This window comes from Citrus sinensis, chromosome 2 (assembly GCF_022201045.2).
Source record: "Citrus sinensis cultivar Valencia sweet orange chromosome 2, DVS_A1.0, whole genome shotgun sequence".
Lineage (NCBI taxonomy): Eukaryota > Viridiplantae > Streptophyta > Magnoliopsida > Sapindales > Rutaceae > Citrus > Citrus sinensis.
Window position 1 is genome coordinate 3,868,495 of NC_068557.1, and position 21,749 is coordinate 3,890,243.

Sequence of the window (21,749 nt, forward strand, 5' to 3'; positions counted from 1 at the left end):
ACCCACCTCATAGCTGAAATTTATTATTTTTGGGATGGATCGAGAATATAGTAGAGAATCCTCAAATGGGGCAAGTGATAAAATGCCCAACCTATCAATATGTAGATTTTTCTCAGGAGAGAGCGTTGATGTCTCTTTACATTGAAGGAAATTATTTTTATATACTTTGTTAGCATTCAAACATACAACAAACACATGCCAAAAAAACACAAAATCCAAAAAGACCTAATAACAGAAAACATACATTTCCAGATCTACGAGATTCAAAGAATTATCAAACCAGCCACATGATCACAAAAATCCAGTCATTAATCATGTTTATAGATGTATCTACCTAGTGGGTCTTGCAAAGTTTTGATGTTTTCTTTATTTCAAAACTAAAAGAAAAAGAAAAGATCAAAGCTCATATTTTAATCTTCTTTTATTCAATTTGTTTTCAAACCTATGAGCAAAAAGTACTGAATTAAAGATCCAACCCGACCTGATTCGTTTATGTGATTTGTATATGAAAAATAGCTTCCGGTTCAGTCAAATTTCAACCATTTTTTTTCGGTTGTCACTCGCGTGTACTTTATTCAAATCAGCCCAATAATCCAAATCCCGAAAGAAATTAATAAGAACTACAAAATTAATATAGACTTTCCCACTCTATATCTTTCAAAGGAAGACAAAAAAAAAAAAAAAACAAGACAGAATTGATACGGTCCCATTACGTGACCAAATTAAACTGCGCTGGCCCTTGGCATTAATGCATTTGCATTATGGAAAGGAAGAAGGGCCAATAATTAATCAATAATTAATTAGTTGCCTTGCAATTGTGGGATTCTACTTTTTCAACGCTCCCTGGACAAAGAGTCAACTTGCTATTCCTTATGATCGGGAGAACTTATATTGATAAAACTACGTTTTGTTTAGTTTGGATTTTGAGTGATGTGTCACATAAATGTTATGTGTATAATATTAATTGATCTTATTATTATTTATTAATTTATTATTTTTACAACCTATCCAATAAATAATATAAGTTTTCATATTAATAAATATTTAATTAAGAGATTAATATTTTCTTCTGATCTAAACTGCAAATATCTAAAGTGAATACAAGTATATAATATTACTCAAACACATATAACAAAAACTATTAATTTGATATATATGTTCAAATTACATGTCGGATTCCAACTGAATAAGTTTCTATATATATTAATTTTGTTTTTAATAAAATTAGTAGCTTAACAAATACAATAATATAATTTACGTTGTATTACAATTTTTTTCCTCCAAATTTTGTTTTACTGATTTTAAATTAAACGCAATATCGTAGGATATAATAGACCGAATTTGGATATCAAGTATATACAATGAAAGATTTTCTCAAATGTATCCCGTTGACTCAATAGAGGATAAACTACCACCCGTACGCAATTTAAACATGTTTTATTTCAAATTTATTGTCGGAACATATGCCAAAAACTAAAATTGACATGTTTAATAAGAACAGTGAACCAGTTGATGCTGCCGATGCATAAAGAAAAGTTTGATTTGAGCTGAAATTCATTCCGCAAAACAATATAAATCGTATCGAATATGCTTTACTTATGGATCCAGCTAATGGTAGCAAAGCCGGCAAACAATGGTGTTTATCAAAGCCGGCAAACAATGCTCCCCTAAATCGAATCGAAAGATAGACATTTAATGGCCAACTGTCAAGGATGGTGGCAAAGCATTTTCTTTCTTTGTCTCTTTTTGTTCTTCTCTTCAATAAATCTTTCCCTCTTGCCTTTCAAGGTTTGCATAACCCCCCCCCCCCCCCCCCCCAACAACAAAAAACAAATGTCATCAAAATTGCAGCAATTATTCTCAGTGATTCGGAAAACCCCGGAACTAATTGGTCCGGCGAGGCCTACAGCTCGTGTAATAAAGCAACTATCCAATTTAGATGACCAACAATGTGTAAGGTTTCAGATTCCAATGATATTCTTTTACAAGAATGATCCTTCGCCTGCAATGGAAGGCAAAGACCCAGTTAAGGTCATCAGGGAAGCCCTAAGCAAGGCGCTTACGTTTTATTACCCTCTAGCTGGGAGGCTTAAGGAAGTGTCCAATCGCAAGCTAATGGTGGATTGCAATGGTGAAGGCGTCTTGTTTACAGAAGCTGAAGCTAACATCAAACTTGAGCAGCTTGAGATTGGTGATGCAATTCGGCCACCGTGTCCATACTTGCATGAATTACTGTATAATGTTCCAGGCTCTGAAGGCATCCTTGGTTGCCCATTGTTGTTAATTCAAGTAAGTCAGCTTCCCTAGTAACTTCATTTATAATTGCTTCTATGTATATATATATAACTTCAAAGACTTTGAACTAATTACTCAGTTAATCAACGTATTTTAAAGAGTTATTTTTATATTTTTCACATGTTTTCATATTTAAAATGTTAGGTGCAATTACTATGGAAATAATAACTGTAGGAACATCTTAAGCAATTTTCTAAAGGCAAATTTCCTCTTAGTTCCGATGATTTGGAACAATTAATTACCCATTTAGTCTTGTATAATTAATTGTAGGAAAATTATTTCTTAATTACCTCAAAATATCAAAAGTATAAATGGCAACCATGAGCTTTTGATAATATCTCAGAGCCATAAGAAGTTTTAATTTTATATGAACTAATTACTTTTCCATTAACTCTATTAACTCCCATTAAAAAATTTAAAATGAAAGATTATTTTGACCTTAAATTCATTGACGAAGGTAAAACAATGCTTTGGGACGGTCTAGGGGTAAAATATTACTTTATTTTAAGTTATTTATCTGTGACTAACGAAGTAAAAAAAAAAGTGGTTGATTAATATAAAACTAATACTTTAGGTGGTTTTACAATATTATCATATACACGTTGTAGTTTTTTGTACTTTTGATATTTTTAAAATGATTGAATGATAATTTTTTTTAATCGTACATCTGAAATTTATCAAAAGTTCTATATCGTTACTTCTATAACTATGAAATCTGACTGCTCATGAGCAAAATGGTATTTTTCTCTAATATATTTTGAAACTCAAATAAATCTAATACGCAACCCTAAAATAGGAATTATTAAGTAGGTTGTAACAGCGATAAAAGAGTATTTATTCATTTTGAACTTAGGGACTAAAGAGAAACGTACCCTTATTTATTTTTTTTTTTATTAGAATGGGCTCAATAAAACGAGCTAAGACAGAACCATACGGGGTTTAGCAACCCCAAATATGTCTTGTAAAATAATTGAATAAATACCCACAGGCGGGCTATCAAAAACCTGTAACCCATAAGGGATTGAATGAGCCATACTGGCCATGAAATCTACAGCTGAATTCGCTTCACGAAAGATGTGAGAAAGCGAAACTTGCCAATTCCTGCTTAGAAGATCCCGAACAGCAACAACTAGAGCATAGAAAACATTAGACACAACCACCTGCTTAGAAATCATCTGGTGACAGGCAATATTGAATTAGTATCTTTTTTCTTATTTTGACTTTGACTTGTCTTTCTGAGCCCTAATTATTCATGTTATTCTGAATGAGCTACTTTGCGAGACTGACGTGCATCGCCCAAGGCCACATCCAAAAAGCCAACCCTACGTATACCACAAGGAAGTCCTCTGTCACCCGTTCTAGATAACATCTACCTTCATGACCATAATTTATTTTTTTATGTTTTAATTTAAAACACATAGAAGAGTACCAAAAGACATGCAAAATGTCTTTTGAATTACGTCCTACTTAACCTAGGTTCCAAGGTGAGATAACACTTCAAAAGACATGCAAAATGTAAAATGAGTGTAGTGGGTACGAGTCAACATTACGTCTTACTTAACCTTTGAATTTTGTATTTGTTTTCCACTGCGTAATATATAGGTGACCCGTTTGGCATGTGGAGGATTCATTCTCGCATTGCGCTTGAACCACACAATGTGCGACGCATTCGCTTTGTTGCAGTTCATGAAAGCCATTGAAGATATGGCTAAGGGCGCAAATGAACCAGCATTGCTGCCTGTTTGGGAACGTGAACTCCTGGGTCCTAGAATCCCACCAAAAATCACATGTACCCACCATGAATACGATGACCAAACAGATTCCACTTTGGCCATGAACCCAAATGATCATATCATAAACCATAAATCATTCTATTTTGGCCCCGAAGAAATCACAGCATTAAGAAACCAACTCCCACAACATCTTAGAGACGGCTGCTCAACATTTGAGCTATTAACCGCTTGCATATGGAGGTGCCGTACTATTGCACTACAAATAGACCCCGATGAGATAGTTCGAGTGACATGTTGTGTTAACATCCGGGGCACAAAATATAACATGAAGCTACCTAATGGATATTATGGGAATGCAATTGCAACCCCAACAGCATGTTCAACGGTTGGAGATTTGAGTAAATATTCATTGGGATATGCTGTGGACCTGGTAAAGAAAGTGAAGGCAACAGCGAGTGAAGAGTATGTAAGATCTTTGATAGATTTTATGGAGATCAAAGGCCGACCGATGCCTGCCGTGAAGGGAAGCTTTGTTGTTTCAGATATAACTCGAGGTGGTTTTGAAGAGATCGATTTTGGGTGGGGGAAACCTGTGTATGCTGGACCTCCTGAGGCTGTGTTGTTCATGAGCTTCTATATTAAGTATCAAAATAAAGATAGTGGAGAATATGGGACTCTGGTGCCAATATGCTTGCCGTTGAGAGCTATGAAGAAGTTTGAAGAAGAGCTAAAGAAAATGACTCTCCAATGACCCAAGGCCACCTTGATGTAGGAAGAAGTATAGGGGTCAAATAAATTAAAAATTATCTTTGTTGAGTATAACTATTTTATATATTATTGGAACTTATCTTATTTCGGGATTTATATTTGAGTCAGATTATAATTCCATCCAGTTCACTAGTAAAATACTAAGTTTACTTTTTAACAAAAAATTTTTGTCCCAAATTAAGGACCAGTTTGAGATTGCAGTAACTGATGAAATAAGTCGCTTGCATTGTATGGATGAAATAAGTTGTTAATTAAAAAAATAATTTTAGTAAACTGTATTGTTAGGATAGTTGTATGTTTGACAATTGTAGTACATGCATTTGGTAATCTTATTATGAAAGAGCTAGTTATTTTAAAATAGATAAGTTCAAATTGTCTTTTATTCATACATTGGAATTTATGAAAAATAAGATGTAATTATTTTTTTGGTAAAATATTAAGATTATAATAAACATTTTAAAAATGTGTGGTGACTTATTTCATTAATTGCTTAAAAAGCAACCCTTGCTTGTGAAATTTATGGTCAAAATAGAGAAACTTATGAAATAAACAAATTTAAAAAATTTACTAAACACCACTTTTGTCAAATTTTATGGAATAAGCCTCCTACGACATTTTAACCTTAATCCCAAATAGGGCTCAATGGCTTGTTTGAGATCGCAATTGTTGATGAAGGCCCCATTTTATAAGATACTTATTTCATAATTTTTGACAAAAAAATAGTGTTTGATAAATTTTGTAAAAACTACTTATTTTAAAATTTTCTACATTTTCACTGCAACTTTTAAAACATCTCTGTTGTTAAACTATTAACACTCTTGTCATAACTTTTGTTCCTTTTGACTAGCTTTTATAATATTACCTCTTACAACAATTTTTTTAGGACATTAATAAAAAGAAAAAAATTAAATTACCAATTTAACCCCCAAAAAATAAAATAAAAATAAAAATAATATACGTTAATTTTTGTGGAAGCTCACGTATGTCCCAAAAAAATTAATAATATAAAAATTAAATTATGAATTTTTTGGACATTAATAAAATAATTAATATATTAAGTCCTCAGTATAGTATTCAACAAAAAATAATATATATCCTTTCTTATTTTATTTTTTGGGGGTTAAATTGATAATTTAATTTTTTTAAAGAAACATTATTATAAGAAGATAATATTATAAAAGTAAGACAAAAGTAACAAAAAGTAATAGCATGAGGGGTTATTTCCACCCAGCCCCCAAATGTTTAGAGATTTTCCACCGCGCACCCAGTTCCGTTAATTTGACCCTTATTTTTAATGGAGCAATGTGAAATTTAATTAAATGTCTGAAATACCCCTTATCTTGAATTAGAGAAGAATTAAATGAGATAAAATGCTAATTCAATAATTAATATTTACATTAAAAATTCTTAATTAAAGGTAATTAATAATAATCCCATCAATTAACTTATCAAATAAATTTAATTTATCATCATCAAATAATATTTAGGGCATGAACTTTCAAATTTACCCTTTGACTGTTAGAATAAATGGTTAAATTAACGAATTTGGGTGTAGAATGGAAATTGTTGAAACATTTGGGGGCATGGCGGAATTAACCCTAGCATGGGTGTCAATAATTTAATAGTTGGATGTCTTAATATATTTTTAAAAATATAAAGACTAAATAAGCATTAACTTCAAAATATATGGGCTAAACGAGCTTTAATCTTAAGATCAATTTCATTACCATGGCTTTTAATGTTCAATCTACTTATATTTTTTCTATGGTCATGGTGTCTATTGCAACAAGTTTAATCTGAATGTAATGCATATTACTTTTTATTTTATTTTATCTGGATGTATTAGTATGAATTTTTATCATATTCTATGTAGCATACTATGAAATTCATTTGATTTTATTTAATTGAGTTTTTTTTTACTTTATTGTTTTAAAAAAGAAAAAAGGCATTTCTAAATATTGCTAAACATACTCCAAAAAATAAAAGATAATTTAAATTTATGTCTATTTTAGTCATTATATAGTAAAACAACACTTTCATAATAAAATCTACCAAATGTATGTATACTACTTTTCAAATTCACAACAATCACACTAATATAGTTTACTAAAACACCAATATATTTTTTTAATTAACAAATTATTTTATCCGCACAGAACAAGCAACTTATTTAATCAACCATCGCAATTCCAAATGACTCGAAATAAGTTGCTTGTTCTGTACGGATAAAATAAGCTCCTGATTAAAATAGTGGATTGGTGTTTGGTATATTATAGCAGTAGATGTAAGTTTAAAAAGAAAAGTGAATGCATGCAGTAAATTTTATTACAAAAGTGTTATTCTATTATTAATTATTAGAATAGGCAAATATTTAAACTGCCTTTATTTAATATACTTGAATTTGTGGAAAAATAAGATAGTATTGTCTTTTATTAAAATATCAAGATTATAATAGAAATTTTAAAAAGGTGTGACTGCTTATTTAATAAACTACTTATAAAAAATAACTTTCTACCTATTTTTAAAAGATTAAGTTAGAATCTAGGCACTTATGAAATAAATAATTTTAAAAAATTTACCAAATATTATTTTCGTCAAAACTTATAAAATAAGGGGTTTAAATATTTCAATCTCAATCCCAAATAGAACATAAATAGAATGATATATAAAGTAATAGAATATTGGCAATTCAAAATATAATCTAACTAAATAACATACGAAGCAATATAATTTTTTATGTGTTTGTAAAACGGTATGGAAAGATTTTCTAACTGGGAGGTTGAAATATCAAATGTATGCTCAATAGATTTTAATCATAATTGAAAAAAGGATTTTAAGAGAATTTTAGAAGGGTGCTAATATCAAGATGCCCTTTTCTTTCTCTCTCCTTTTTCCATTTTTGAATGCAAAATGGTGCTGAAAATATGAAGCATCAAAATTTCAAGATCAAACTAAGCAAAATTAAAATCTTAGAACTTGAACTTGCTTATTTCGACGAAATTGACCATCATAAATATATAAATACAGATTGAAAATTAACATGGACATGTGAATAATGGCTGATATTTTTTACTGTTTTAAGCCATAAAAAAGAGTATTTTCAATTTTCTCTAGCGGTTGTTTTGCAATATCAATGCCAATTGACTATCTACTATTAAAAATACACTATTTTCTAGAGACAAACACAATTTTTAAAAAATTACAGTCGAAAAAATATAAGTTCTAATTAATTATGCAATTAAAAATATGTTGTGTTAGTAGGAATAAATTATATTTCTAATTGAATTTTAATATTTCCAAGAAGTGATTGTTAAAATTCATTTTATTCTACTTCATAGTTAAAATGATCATTTTATTAATTGCTTCCAAAAAAATCAAAGAATTAATAGACAAATATATGGTTGAAATTGATTTTCTTAATTGCCTATAGGAAAAACAATCAATGAATCAATGGACAAATATTATTTTATATATAATTTCAACAAATACATGTGCAATTTAAACAAAAGTCAAATAATACAACAAAAGCTACACGACAGTGTCGCTACTGTTTAGCCTAAATTGATTGATAGAACATAAATGACAAATTAGTAAGATAAACAAAAGATAAAAATATATATTGACACACAAATTATAAAGCTATAGTAGTTTTAATAATTCATAGTTAAGTTATGTTTCAAAAGATAAATAAATTATTGAAATAGTTCTAATTATATGTTGAAATTAATTGTATGTGTTGGGTTCAGTTATTCTTTGTGAGCCAACTACCCATGTTGAGAACATGAGCGACTTTTAAGGAGAATGAAAAGAAAATTAATGGTCCAGGGAGAGGGAGAGGGAGGTCGGTTTTTTTCATCTTTTTTTTTGTGTTATTTTGCTTGAGTTATTCCCCTTCGAGTCAACTATTAAAGTTACTCCTAATCTAACTTAAGCATCGGAGGGTTCTAGCCGGAACCCCCACCGGCGAGTCCTGACCGATTTATGTGATTTTCAGGTTGCAGACTTGAAGTTCATATCAATATTCAAGCTTGGTTCGTACTAATTTCCCACCATAAACAAATTCAGCTGTTGAGGTCATTTTTTGGCATCAACATCTTGGCGCCGTCTGTGGGGACGGTACGAAAAGCCATAAGAAAATGATGAGATTCATTGGATGGGAAATAGGAGGGCAGTATAACAAATTGTTGTTGGCAAGTACAGCTCGAAAGAACACTTCTCAGAGGTGAGAATCAGGTTCGATTTCAATTTAATTATTTAGTATAACCGAACCTAAGGGGCGTGAATTACATATTAATCATTGTTTTATTATTTGTTGATTATGATGGTGTTTCTCGATTCTGAGGTGATTGAACTACTTGTGCAATTTCTTTTCAAACAAATGCTAATTAGCCAAAATTATTTTATTTGATTGAGAAATAGCTGAGAATTGAGGAGAAATCAAATAACCGATAAGATCAATAACAATGAATTAATGGGTTAATTTGATTGGACCCTATTTGGAGTGGTTTGGCATTGCTCACTGGGTTCAAAAGCTTAGCATCTTGCTATGTACTAACCAATCCAGTCTTGTAGTTGTGGCTTTGGCGCAAGAGGTGTTTGATAAAATATCTTAGGGTGTAAGAATTGTTCCGTGACTTTATTTAAAATAATTGAGTAAGATGATTTCTAAAGGTCACAACAACAATATCAGAAGATAGCTAAAAAGCAACATTAAGGATGTCCTAGCAACATAAAAAAGGGAAGTAGTTGTGGCAAAACAAGAATTGCAAAACAATGGTCCTACAAGAATCATAAACTGGTATACGACCAAGAGATTTTTACATTAATTATTTCCAACATACCTTACATTTTTTTTTATATGCTACAAGTTAGTAAATGAAGTAATAGGTTAAATAAAGAGTGAAAGCTTCAATGATCTTGTTCCTGCTAGATATATTTTATTTATTTATTTATTTTTTATCTCGCTTCCAAGTCAAACTGGGTTGGCACCATACAAACTCGAAACTACACATATGCTTGGAATCCCTATACATTTTTCTTTTTTTTCCTTCTTTCAAAATTATATGTCTTGTTTATAAAGAATTGACCAGGAAAATTTTAGTGGCAAGAAATTTGCTATTAACAAATGTAAGGAAGGGATTAAAGGGAGAAGCTATAAAGAAAAAGCTTGTGGTTGTTCTTCGGGATTCACTTCGAACCTGCATGGATATCATGAATCCATTAAATTTACATTCATGGGAAGAAGAGAATCAAAGCCAAGACTGTGATCCTCAAGAAACCACTCCCCGCAAAGACTCCAATCAGGTGCATTTGTTCTAAACTTCAGTTCCTCAGGTAATATTTTCACTTAAAGTTTGCCTTTTGGATTGAGACATGAAATTAAAATACTGATTGGTCATTTATTGATAAAAATTTGGTAAAAGATAAAAATTTTGTAAAACTCTGGCTGTATAGCTTTTTATCAATCTTAATTTTGCATGTAAATCATAAGAGCTATAGTCACAAAAGGTCTAATATGATATCTTTGAGAGTATAACTATTTTTTAGAACTGATTTATGTTTGCAACACTGAAATTACCAAAAATGCATGAAATGAAGCTACCTTTAATTTTATGATAATTGCTTGTTGAACATGTCGTGTGGTTATCCTCGCAAGTTACTGCATATACAAGTTAGTATATGCTTACTACATGTTGATGAAATAGCTGAGAGGAGTTAATAGACAACAAAGTACCATCTCAGGTGCATTTGTTCTAGATTTTAACTCCATCGATTATATTTTCACTTAAAGGCTATTGGTTAGTTGTTTTGAAATCTCTACTAGCCTAATTTATAATATTGGTTGGTCAATTTATTTTCCTTGTTTTGATAAAAATGGGTAAACTCTAGCTCTGCAATTTTTATCAATATTGTTTTTGCATCAGAGCTGTATTAACAAAAGGCTCAACATGATATCTGAAAGATGGCCATTTTAAAGAACCGATTTAGGCTACTAATCCAAATCCTAAATGCGTGAAATTATATTGTCTTTAACAATATAGTAACTGAATGTCTGGAACTTGTGTTAGGCAATATAGCGATTATATATTGCGGTTAAACATGTAAATTTGTTTGCTTAAGAGAACTCTGCCATAAGCCAAGGACTAAAATCCAGGTTCTATTTCAATTTATTTAATATAAGCATGAAACTATTTGAAGAGCTATATATATATGTTTGCTCAACTACTACTTTCGCATGGGAAAATATTAGATATTAGCTATATTTGTTTTCTTGAAACGATGGCTCTAGTTCACATTGCATAATTTCCAATAATTGTTGAAAACTGTTAGAAGTATGAAAATGAAATAGCACAAATTTGTTAAGGCCAAGTGTTGGCCATGGCTGATTTTAATCGTGTCTTCGATCACAAAATCCTCATAGTCGACTAAGGATAGAAAAACATATTGTTTATATATGGTTTGACTTTAAAGCATTTTCTTAACAAGGCTGAAATTTCTTTCTAGTTTCACTGATATTTCTTGGGTTATGTTACAACATGAATTATACTACGAGGTGTTGCCGTAAAGTTTCGGATGCAAAGCTAAGCTCACGAGTTGTTGGTGAAATGACTTTTCTTATCAAAAATATCAAATACTACAAGCCCCTTGATCATGTGCATTTGTTCTGATTCTTAATTTCGTAGATTACCTTTCAAAGTCAAGTTACTACTTAAGCTTGAAATGCCTACTAGTTTCGGTTTTTATTCATTGTGATAATGCATGTGTAAATTTGTTAGTCTCATACGCACTAACAACATGATCAGATGCTATTCATCCTTGGACAATGTGCTATAAATCTTTGTTAGGAGCGAGTTTGATCTTTAAAGCAAAATTATATTTTTCAAAGGTAAAAAATACCATGAGGAAATAGTGAACTTCATGGTGATATGCTTATTATCTACCAATTCACTAACCATGATTTATTAGTTTAATTTTGTTAAGCTTACTTCAAGGTTGTGCCTAAAATTCTATCCAACTATCAATTGGGTGTGCTTTGTCCAAAGTATTGCAATTGTCTACTATCACGTCTGTAGGCTATACAAATTTCATGGTATTTCTTATCGAATACTTTTGAAAAGTCAAATGGAATCAGTTAGGGTGAGGGAGACAATGTCACATAGTGTTTGAATATTTTGTGAATTATCTATTTACAGGGTACATCTACTTATGATATTTGTCAATAATTGCCTCTATCTAAAGTTCTAAGAATTGGTTATAAAGCATAAGTTTTCGGAATTGGAGATGTCATTGTTTATAAAGCATCCCCATTCCTCAATTAACTTTTCTGGGATTGCATATTTTACTGATATTACTTAAATTAAATGCTTGAAATGAAGCTACCTTTAATTTTATGATAGTTGATAAAAGTTCTGGAATTTATTGAACCTGCCGTGTGGTTGTCCTCGTAAGTTATGGCATATACTAGTTAGTTTTACATATGCTTACAACATATTTGATTTCTCAATACTGACTTTTGTCCACTTCGACTTCTGCGTTTGATTTTATAATTTAAGATCGACATCTACACATTTGATTCTACAATTTGAGATCTACATCTACATATTTGATTCTACAATTTGAGATCGGCATCTACATATATGATTATACAATTTGAGATCTACATCTCCATATTTGATTTCACAATTTGAGATCGGCATCTACATATCTGATTCTACAAATTGAGATCTAAGTCTACATTTTAGTTCTACAATATGAGATCTACATCTACATATTTGATTCTACAATCTGAGTTCGACGTTTGCATATTTGATTCTACAATGTGAGATCTACATCTGCATATTTAATTCTACAATTTGAGATCCAAATCTATATATTTGATTCTACAATTTGAGATCTATATCTACATATTTGATTTCACAATTTGAGATTGGCACCTACATATCTGATTCTACAATTTGAAATCTAAGTCTACATTCTAGTTCTACAATTTGAGATCTACATCTACATATTTGATTCTACAATCTGAGTTCGACATTTACATATTTGATCCTACAATGTGAGATCTACATCTACATATTTAATTATACAATTTGAGATCCAAATCTATATATTTGGTTCTACATTTTGAGATTACATCTATATATTCGACATCTACATATTGAGATTGAGGTTGTCATTTTTGATCTTATCGGGGTCCATCTTAATTTAATTATTTGATCGAATCTTATTGAGAATAAAGTTGGAAATTTTGTGGAGCTCATTTTGGCCTTATTGAGGTCCAATTGACTTTGTTCTGCTTGCCTTATTAAGGTCTAGCTTGATAAATTGTTTTTGCCTTGTTGAGGGCCAATGTGAATAAATTGTATGATTCGATCTTATTGAAATTGAGGTCTCTATCTTGGCCTTATTGAAGTCTAATGTGAATAAATTATTTGATTCGATCTTATTGAGATCGAGGTCGTCATTTTTGGCCTTATTGAGATTGAAGTTGTCATCCAATCTTATTGAGATCGGCAGCGAGGTCATATGATCTTATTGAGACTGTGGTCATCGCCTGATTTTATTAAAATCGAGATATTGTGAAGTTGATTTTTTTTCTCTTTTTCTTTCAGCATTCTTAAGTTTCCAAGACCAATCACAAGTTCTTGATCTTGAAAACTAGGGGACTTATGTTGGGTTCAGTTATTCTTTGTGAGCCAACTACCCATGTTGAGAACATAAGCGACTTTTAAGGAGAATGAAAAGAAAATTAATGGTCCAGGGAGAGGGAGAGGGAGAGGGAGGTCGGTTTTTTTCATCTTTTTTTTGTGTTATTTTGCTTGAATTATTCCCCTTCGAGTCAACTATTAAAGTTACTCCTAATATAACTTAAGCATCGGAGGGTTCTAGCCGGAACCCCCACCGGCGAGTCCTGACCGATTTATGTGATTTTCAGGTTGCAGACTTGAAGTTCATATCAATATTCAAGCTTGGTTCGTACTAATTTCCCACCATAAACAAATTCAGCTGTTGAGGTCATTTTTTGGCATCAACAGTATGACCGTTCTTAGACAATTGGACTAATTTAATAAACAATATTTCAACAATAATTAAATGTTAATTACTAATTATCTAATAATTTTTAGTATATGCAATGAATGTTAACTATGAAGTATCTGTTCCAAGTTCCACAATTAGGAGTATAATACAATTATGAAAACTATTAAACTCCATTCATTAAAATTGCCACTGGAGTACATTAATTTTAAAATTAGCTAGTCTCCATATTGATTCAATAACAATTATGATCATTCATAGATATTATTTCTCTAATTGCTTAAATATAAAGTACCAATTAGTTCGATAATGAATCTCTAAATTGATTATTAATACAATCGAAAATTAAACATTATAGCAAGTTTCAAGTTTGTTTATAAGATTGAATGGGATCATAAATTGATTTGATGTTTAGTTGTAAGACATCGTACATTATTTTTATGTTGTAATCAATCAATTGTACTTATAAGTTAAATAATGTAATTCAATTTTATTGTTGCACCAAGTAAAACCTTAAGAAAAAGTCAATTCCTTAATAATCATTTTATATATATTGCTAATTACTTCATGGTCAAGTGGAAGACACTCGCATAATTTTTTTTTTTGGTTAAGGGTTGAAATTCTGTGTTCATTGTAGAATTTAATTTTATTTTAAAATTAAGTACATTAATTAATCATTTATTTAATTATCTAGTTCATGTTTGATAAAAATATAGTAAACTAATAAAAAAATTACAATAACTTTTCTGTTAGATGATATCTAATTTTATATTATGTTTTCTTACCTTTATACCTTTGCTTTGACTGACCTTGCAAGTTATACTAGCGAAAAATTTATTGGCACTTATGTTGCCTCTTAAAATTGTATATCCTTTGGATAGTTTTTTCTACTAACTCTTAGTTACCGTTAAATTTTTTTTTTCTATTTCTGACAAAAAATTACAATTATTGAAAATATCATTTTATTTTCAACTACATTTTTGAAATGGTAGAAATAATTATACATGTCAAATGGTTACTTACGGTGGTTGTAAACACCAATGACGTTAAAATTTTTCGCTAAAGTAAATTTATTATTGACCAATTTTGAAGTTACTTTCAACGGTGTTCTTTTTATTTGAGAAACTAGATAGCTATTTTTGTTTTTATCAGTGTCTTGATCATCAAGTTTGAAAATTACCCTATTACCAACCATATATATTTAACTATTGTTGAAAATGTTTAGTGAAAAATGACTACATTTTTTTTTGGTAGTGTTGCCACAAAAAGAATGTAGGTTTGAATCTCCGGGTCCGGGCAATGACTTGATGATATTAGAATGATAACAACATTATTTTCATTTGTATTTTTCAATTTTCAGCATTGATATTGTTATTCTTCTCTTCAGACTTTCCCTCTTTAAAAAACTAAAAAAACATAATCTTTCAAAAAATAAAAATAACCCATGTGAGAATAAAAAAAATAAAAGATCAATGTTTTAGTATGAGCAAACCAATTATCTAGACTGAAGAAATAGGGGAAAAAAATTAATAATCATGCACATACAAATAAAATAGATTGGAGAGAGAGAGGGAGAGAGAGAGAGAGAGAGAGAGAGAGAAGATAAGTGGTGTTAATTATATTTGTATTAATCCTTAAATGTAGTTGTAATAGAATAATGATTTTATGATATTAATGAAGAAGTGACAATATTACAACTCAAAATCGATAAATAATCTTTCATGCTTGATAGGCTCAGTTCGACATGAGCCCCAATTCGAACAATTTTAAATCTGAAACAAACAGGGCCAATCTTGATCTTTGAAACATGTAATACAAAACATTAATATCTCGGGAGCAAAAATTTGAACAAATTTCTAAACTCCACTCACAAACCTTTCCTTTTACTGAAATTTTATACGGCAGAAGTTCCCAGAACTTGCAATATCTGAGCTCTAGCTCCCATTCATGATTCACTAGAGAGGAATCCTTTTCTGAAACAGTAGTTTCGGGTTTTGGTTTATGGTATATTTCATTATTCAAAAAAATAAAAATAAAAATAAAAATAACGTGTACATAAATGCATGATAAAGATTTTGACTAAAGTTACATGTCAGTGCAGATGGTCCACCGACCTTTGTTCCGTACGACCTTATCCTCTGAGCTATGAATGGCAGGACGCAGTTTTGATGCTGTTTATTCACGCGATTTTGAAATAAATAAATAAAAAATGTTAAAAGAGTGGGGAATATGAGAGAAAATGTATTAAAAAAAAAAGAGAGTGGGAATAAAGAGAGAATAAAATTCTCTCATCTTTGTCTCTCTTTAACATTACATATAAATCAACCACTTGGGCTTAACCTAAGTGGCTAGAGCCACTCATTCACAAATGTGAGGGAGGGGGTTCGAACCTCCGCAGACGCATTGCAGGAGTTTAATTTAAAATGTTCTTCCTTGGAGCCCAGAGCTTGAGTGAAGACAGTCTTCCTCCCACGATGAGAGTTTGACGTCCCTCGAATATTTGAGAGGGTTAAAAATCTGAGCGGTGCCATATCAGCATTAATGTCAACAGGACTCAGTATATATATATGATTGTACATATTAGTTATACTCTCATGTAATATGAGTTGTAATTTAAATTGTAATTTGAGCAAAAGTCTCATGCCATCAAAAAAAAAAAAACATTACATATAAATCAATTATAAGGCCTAAGGAAACATGAATTCATCATTCAATCTAAAGTAACTATTTATTTAATTCTTATCACAAGTGATTTACTATTCTTCATATATATAATTATTGTTAAGAGATACATATGAAAATTATTCAAATTAAGGAAGAGAGTACATACATTCCTTTTGAATTTGACAATTACTGTGCTATCTATAAAAACAAATTCTTGTATCATGTGTATTTATAACAACAAACGAATAAACACTCAATACTAAAATACATGTGACAATATTTCAGAAGAAGAGAATATATATTTGAGGAGCACCTATTCTTTCAAATTTGGATCCAATTAGGGGTGGGTGAAAAAATTGTTGCCCTAAAAAAACTGAGCCAGATCGGTTTAGTTTTTTAAAATTAAAAAAACCAATCAGTTTATATGAGGAAAAATCAAGAACAAAAAAAGTTAAAAAATAGAAAGAAAATTATGGTTTAAAAAAGAAGAAGAAGAAAGGAACCTAGTTGGGAACCGAACAATTGATTCGGTTGGGTTCGGATTATTATTTCTATAAAAATTGACGGTTCAATTCAATTTAAAACCAAGCCAAGCCAAACCATCCTCATCTCTAGATCCCGTGCTAATCTAAGTTGTGTTATTTTATTACTAATGTTTTCATTCGAGAATTTATCATCTTCAAATTGTTCCATTACTTTTGAAAACAACCCTTTTCTAACAGTTTTAACTAACAATTTTAACACAAAAAAAATGCTGTTTAAATTAATAAAAAATCTTATTTGAGGTCCTTAAAATTCAAAAAAAAAAAGTCTTCTTAATTTCATCTCCATAAAATCAAAATCGTACCCATAATTTGTCGCATGATTTCAATTGGTTAACAGGGCTGTACGTGGCCAAGGGTTTGGTTTTGATGGCCGCGTGGCCAAGCTTTTAGTTTCCTTGGCCGCACATGGCCATTTGGTTGCCTTGATCGAGTGGCCACGGGTTTGGTTGCGGTAGCTAAGGGTTTGGTTTCCATAACCGTGCATGGCCAAGGGGTTTGGTTGCCTTGGTCGCAGTGGCCATGGGTGGGGTTTAGTTGTGTTTGAGTTCTTAGAATTTTCAAAGCAGTTGTAATCAGTAATTGTTCAAAAGTATTCAAATTTAGAATTTTGGCTTTAAAACTTTGGATTATGGTAGAATCTTCTTAGATTTTAATTTTACTTTAGCTTTTATTTGTGGATAGTTTATTTGAAATTTTTTATTAACGAAAAATTTGAGAGAGAGAATGTTGCAATTGTAATTTACATTTTATTAAGGGATCTGTTATGTTACATTTTATGTAATTTACAACACACTATTCATGTGTGTGAGAGTGTGTGAGTTTAAATTACATGAATGTAACTTAATGTTTGACTTTTATTAAATGAGATGAATGAACATAAGAAGGTGAGATTTATCAGATGAAAATGAATCATGTTGAGAATTTTGATATTTTGAAATTAAATTAAATTATGCTAAAGTACATCTTTGTCCTCTAAAATATAAATAAGGGTAACGTTCATTTTATCTAATAATAAATATGAGTAGAAAAATTGAAAGACTTCACTTCTCTTGGTTAATTCAAATTGTATAGATATTATTTTGCCCTTATAACCATTAAAATCAATGGAAAGATAAAAAATTTTAGAGGGTAACTTGATATTTTTAAAAATAGAGAAGATAATTTGAAAATAATCAATTAATGTGGAGTAATTCGAAATTTTGCCATGCGTGTAACACATGCATTAATTTTGTCACTTATGCATTAAAAACCTATGAACAGGCAAGCATTCAATCCTTGTCCCTTTCTTTCAATTGTAAGTTTGCAATTTAGAGCGGTGAACCACTACTCTAAGAAGGATTATGAGGGTAGTAGTCTGAATCTCATAACTCAAACTCCCTCAATTAAGTAAAAAATTGTGTGGAGTTAATTTATAAATTTTTCTCCCTCACAAAATGCGAGTGAAAAAGAGACATCTCTCCTTTATAAGGGTTATATGTCTGGACATGTACTTAATAAAATTAATGTAATTAGATAAGTTCCAAATTATATATCTAATTATAAATATTAATATAATATCTGTTTTAATAACAGTTATAAATATATGTGTCATCTATAAAAAAAAATTTGCAATTTAGAGTCAAGCTACTAGGAATCTTGAGTCAATGCACCATTACGATTTGACAGGAATTGCATGTGGTGGAGACTTGGTACAATGATAGCCCCCTGGCCCTGCCGCACCATAAATACCATGCAAACACATAAGCACAACTGATTAATTACCACACACAGATTCTAAGCCAATAAGCCAATAACTTTTTGAGGATGACCTTGACATTGCTTCAAGAATTCTCAGTTAAACGGCGGGCGCCGGAACTTATTGGCCCAGCGTTGGCGCCGAAAAGTCATGAAGTGAAGCAACTTTCCGATATCGATGACCAACAAGGTTTATGGTTTCAAGTTCCATTAATATTTTTCTACAAGAATAATCCTTCACCTTCGATGAAAGGGAAAGATCCGGTTAAGGTCATCAAGGAAGCCCTGAGCAGGGCACTTGTGTATTATTATCCTTTTGCTGGTAGGCTTAGAGAAGGGTCCGATGGTAAGCTCATGATAGACTGCAATGGTGAAGGAGTATTGTTTACTGAGGCTGATGCTGACTTCTCACTTGATCAGCTTGGTGATGATGAAATTAAGCCACCATGTCCATATTTGGATGAGCTACTTTATGATGTTCCAGGCTCCGAAGGCATTCTTGGCTGCCCATTGTTGTTAATCAGGTGAGTGACATTACTTCAAACCGAATTTTAATTATGTATTTATAGATTTTCTTTTTTCTTTTTCTTTTATTTTCTTCTTTTTCTTCTTCTTCTTCTTCTTCTTCTTCTTCTTCTTTTTTTGTAGAAATGTTTACTTTGAAAACAACGTTGAAAATTAAATTCTGAAGGGAAATTTTCAAAACCCTCGGTTGTACTTTTATTTTTTATTTTTTTGTCTTAACCATAGGGTATCTTGGGAGGGCTCCAACTGTGGGAGACACCTTTAAACTCGTACCACAACCTAAATTAGAAGTTCCCGCTTGAACCGGGAGGCATAGATTCTCCCAACAAAGGGAGACTTTTCTACGACTCGAACTGAGGAGCAAACAAATCAAGCCACTTAAGGGGACTCAATTACCAGTGAAGCTTACACTTTATTGGCTCCTCGGTTGTACTTTTATTATATTAATTATTTTCCCATCATGTTTCAAAACTCTATAGGAAAAATTTAACTTTCATATCATGTATACTTATCCTGAAGTAAATGATATTACCTGTTGTTTGGTATTTTGGATCTCTCTCATTTAGATTTTATTCGATGAGATTCTCCTCCTTCTGAAATTGCACTTTTACTTTCTGATGATACCAATGGTTTTCTCTGTTACCGCTTTCTGAATAAGCATATAATTAACCTAGCTTACCGGAGTTCTTATTTGTTTCTAATGAAGGTGACACGATTGATATGTGGAGGATTCGTACTTGCATTTCGTGGGAACCACACAATGTGCGATGCATTTGGTTTCGTGCAATTCTTGAAAGCCATGGAGGAAATGGCTTGGGATAATGCAAAGGCACCATCCTTACTTCCAATTTGGCAACGAGAGCTCCTGAACGCAAGAAACCCGCCTCAAATTTCTTGTGTCCACCATGAATATGACCAAATAGACCCGATCAAAGCTACCCTGAGAACCAAAAACCCAAGTGACCTAGACCACAAATCACTCTTCTTTGGTCCGAAAGAAATATTGTCACTTCGAAATCAGCTTCCCCCACATCTTAAAAACTGAACGACATTTGAGCTACTAACTGCTTGCATATGGAGATGCCGTACAATTGCACTTGGATTGGACCCAAATGAGATCGTTCGAGTTTCATTCACATTTAATATTAGAGGCAAGCGTTTCAACATGCAGATACCTCAAGGGTATTATGGGAACGCATTTGTGTTCCCAGCTGTGTGTTCAAGAGTTGATGCATTGTGTGGGAGTCCATTGGGATATGCTGTGGAGTTAGTGAAGGAGGGAAAGGCCAAAGTGAGTGAAGAGTATATAAGATCTGTGGCTGACCTTATGGTGACTCGAGGTCGACCGGTGCCCACAACTATGGGAGATTTGTACTTCATTGTTTCGGACACAACTCGAACTGGATTTGAAGAGATTGATTTTGGGTGGGGAAAGCCTGTGTTTGCTGGAATCGCTGGGTGTGCGCTATTCATTAGCTTTTATGTGAATTATCAGAAAAAAAAAAATGATGGCGAGTGTGGGATTGTGGTGCCAATACGCTTGCCGTTCTCAGCCATGGAGAGAAGAAGTCAAGAAGATGACTATTTGACCTTTGAATAGGAAGTCTTCCCTAGAGAATTTGGATCAGTGTTAATCAAAGCGATGCTGATCTATAAATGCATTGTGTTATATGTACAAATATAATAATATACGAAAAAATAATGTGAGACTTGAAAAAGTACCCACATAGATATTAGAATAGATGGGCATCGAATTTAGAATTGTTTGTGTTAGTACTATATATGTATGCTTTGAGTTTGGAAAAAAATAAAAGCTTGTTTAATTAAGGTATTTTGAAATAAATCAGTGTATTAATCTAATAAATTTTTTATATGTATCAATTTGGGTTATTGGTGCTAAATTATTTACTTGGACTTATTTTTTTATTTTTATAGTTATTATTTACTTGTACTTATTAGAGAATCTTCAAAAGATTTTTCAAATAAAATATTATTATATATTTGAAGAGCTACATCAGCATTTAAAATTCAAAAGACGCTACAATTAACATTTTTCAAATAAAAAATGATTCTATCTTTTTAATTTTGTAGAGTTGTTTTCTCTATCTTCAATCCATATTTTATTACTTTTTATTGGAGAGAAAGAGAAGTGCTTTAATTATCATTTATTTTTTCTTTGAAAAAGTATTTATTTGATTAAAATAATATTAACTTATTTTTATTTGAAGAGTATTTTAGAGAATAACATATTTTTTTATTCTCTTTTTTACCACATAGGTAAGTAAATAGATATTTGAAGAGTAAAATTAATAGAATCTTGTGGAGATACTCTAAGGGGTGATTCTATAAATCAAAATGTATTTGTCAAAAACTTTAATTTGCAAATGTAAATTATTGTTTAAGTACTTTTTTATCGGATACTAAATCAATTCCTAAAATAAAAAAAAGA

At 31.2% G+C, this 21,749-nt stretch overlaps 1 protein-coding gene and 1 pseudogene across 1 annotated transcript in view; both read left to right on the plus strand.

Moving 5' to 3' along the window:
• The first annotated feature begins 1,811 nt into the window (after window positions 1-1,811).
• LOC102612840 (alcohol acyl transferase 1 allele GSa-like) overlaps window positions 1,812-21,749 on the plus strand; it is a 41,060-nt gene continuing 21,122 nt past the window's right edge. The window contains exons 1-2 of the mRNA XM_052435029.1: window positions 1,812-2,289; window positions 3,898-4,268. Of these exons, the coding sequence (XP_052290989.1) occupies window positions 1,834-2,289; window positions 3,898-4,268 (827 nt within the window). The 5' untranslated portion in view covers window positions 1,812-1,833. The remainder of the gene's footprint in view (window positions 2,290-3,897; window positions 4,269-21,749) is intronic.
• Window positions 18,802-21,067, plus strand: LOC127900361 (alcohol acyl transferase 1 allele RGb-like; annotated as a pseudogene).